At 40.7% G+C, this 1,641-nt stretch overlaps 1 protein-coding gene across 1 annotated transcript in view; it reads left to right on the forward strand.

Moving 5' to 3' along the window:
- Positions 1–1,291, forward strand: part of LOC118416790 — a 12,886-nt gene extending 11,595 nt beyond the window's left edge. Inside the window, exons 11-12 of the mRNA XM_035822038.1 lie at positions 532–622; positions 1,170–1,291. Coding sequence (XP_035677931.1) covers positions 532–622; positions 1,170–1,276 — 198 coding nt within the window. The 3' untranslated portion in view covers positions 1,277–1,291. The remainder of the gene's footprint in view (positions 1–531; positions 623–1,169) is intronic.
- Positions 1,292–1,641: the final 350 nt, after the last annotated feature.

Genomic DNA, 1,641 nt, shown 5'->3' on the forward strand with positions numbered 1-1,641 from the left:
CGGGACAGGAATATATACCGGGAAGCCTGTACTGGCTAATGGGATATTTTCCTTTCCCGGCGTATTCCCGGTTTAAAATCGCGAATCGACCCCCCACCCACACCCCCACCCCACCCCACAACAATAACTTATGCCAAGGCCCTCAGAGAGGCCGGTGAATGAGGCTAACGGGCACTGCTGTCATACTCCAAACTACCAGTCAACCTGTCCTCGACCCATTCCAGACCTCCTGTCAACAGCCGAATATTTTAGCCGACCACCGCCGACCAACTTTACTGTCAGCCACAGCCGACCTTGCTTACACATGACTTTTAACCATGGCTGGATGGGTGAAGGTTGTCAGGAGGCCATGGTCGGCTGTGTGCAAAAAAAAAATAACTTGAGACATGATGAGGTTGATTTGAATCAACTGATGACCAGATACCTCTTGGCAATCAAGTTGCTTTCAAAGAGGAATCTGGTCATCAGTTGATTCATGTACATGTCAGTAATTTGGTAACACAACTTCGAATTCTTCCTGTGTCCCTCCAGTTAGTTGGGTTCGCAGGAGGCATTCTGTACTACGGTTTTCTGGCCGGACCGAACAATGACCCTGAAGAGTTCAGCATCACCTATTCTGAAGGTAGGTGATGAAATATCTTTTTAGTTCTCATTAGATGTGTATTTGTTGGTGTTAAATATGCAAAAATCAGAATATTTGCATCATATATGTATGTATATTTGTATCCATGCGTGTGGTGCATGGATGTACTAGTATGTATGTTTTTGAGTTGCAGTGACATTTCCTGTCCGCCATGCTATTGACAGGATGTTCCTGTCTATAGTGCCAAAAAGTCTTACAAGTATTACAAAAAATCAGTGTTAAGTTCAATCGATTCAATAGTTGATTTACCTTGCCTAGGACTGCCAATAATTCTTATTGTTGTATCCTCTAACAAGACCCTGCTCAGTGTTAGGGATATTAAAGGGGTTAAGGTTAGGGTTGATAGGATCATTGAAATCCTGTCAATAGTACAACAATTCTTATTGACATGAATACCCTGTCAATCATCTCAGTCTTTCCTGTCGAGTAGCTTTATTTTTCATACCAACTGCTATAAAGTGTACATAAAGGAGTTTGATGACAATCTTTAACACGCCTTCTGTTCGAAATCTTTTCTTTCTCGTAGACCCGTCAGTTGGACCTAACCAGGCAAATGTAGTCCTAGGTGTGCTGCTGCTGATAGCTATAATCGCCATCATTGCATTCATTGCGTACATCGTGTACATAAGGTAAGTATCAATCATTATTGTATAATAATTAACGTTACATATTTTCTGCACTGTAAGCCAATTAATGTGTAGAATACTTAGTTTTTTTACATTTTACTCATGAAAAAACATAAAGATGCAGATAAAGAAACTAAGACGTCTTCATGTCTTACAAAAAGGTCATGAATTTTTAGTCAGATTAGTAATGGTTCATGTGATCATGGCGCCAAAATGTTTGATGTAACATTCTCCGCTTTCAGTCTTCATGTAAACATACGTGAACCGTACCATTCCAAGGTTTATACTAGGCAAATGCGGTACTTATTTCGATCAGACATAAACTTGTATCTAGCAAGTAGGCTTTAGTGAATCTGCTGGGATTGAGCTGCA

Source organism: Branchiostoma floridae, chromosome 5 (assembly GCF_000003815.2).
Source record: "Branchiostoma floridae strain S238N-H82 chromosome 5, Bfl_VNyyK, whole genome shotgun sequence".
Lineage (NCBI taxonomy): Eukaryota > Metazoa > Chordata > Leptocardii > Amphioxiformes > Branchiostomatidae > Branchiostoma > Branchiostoma floridae.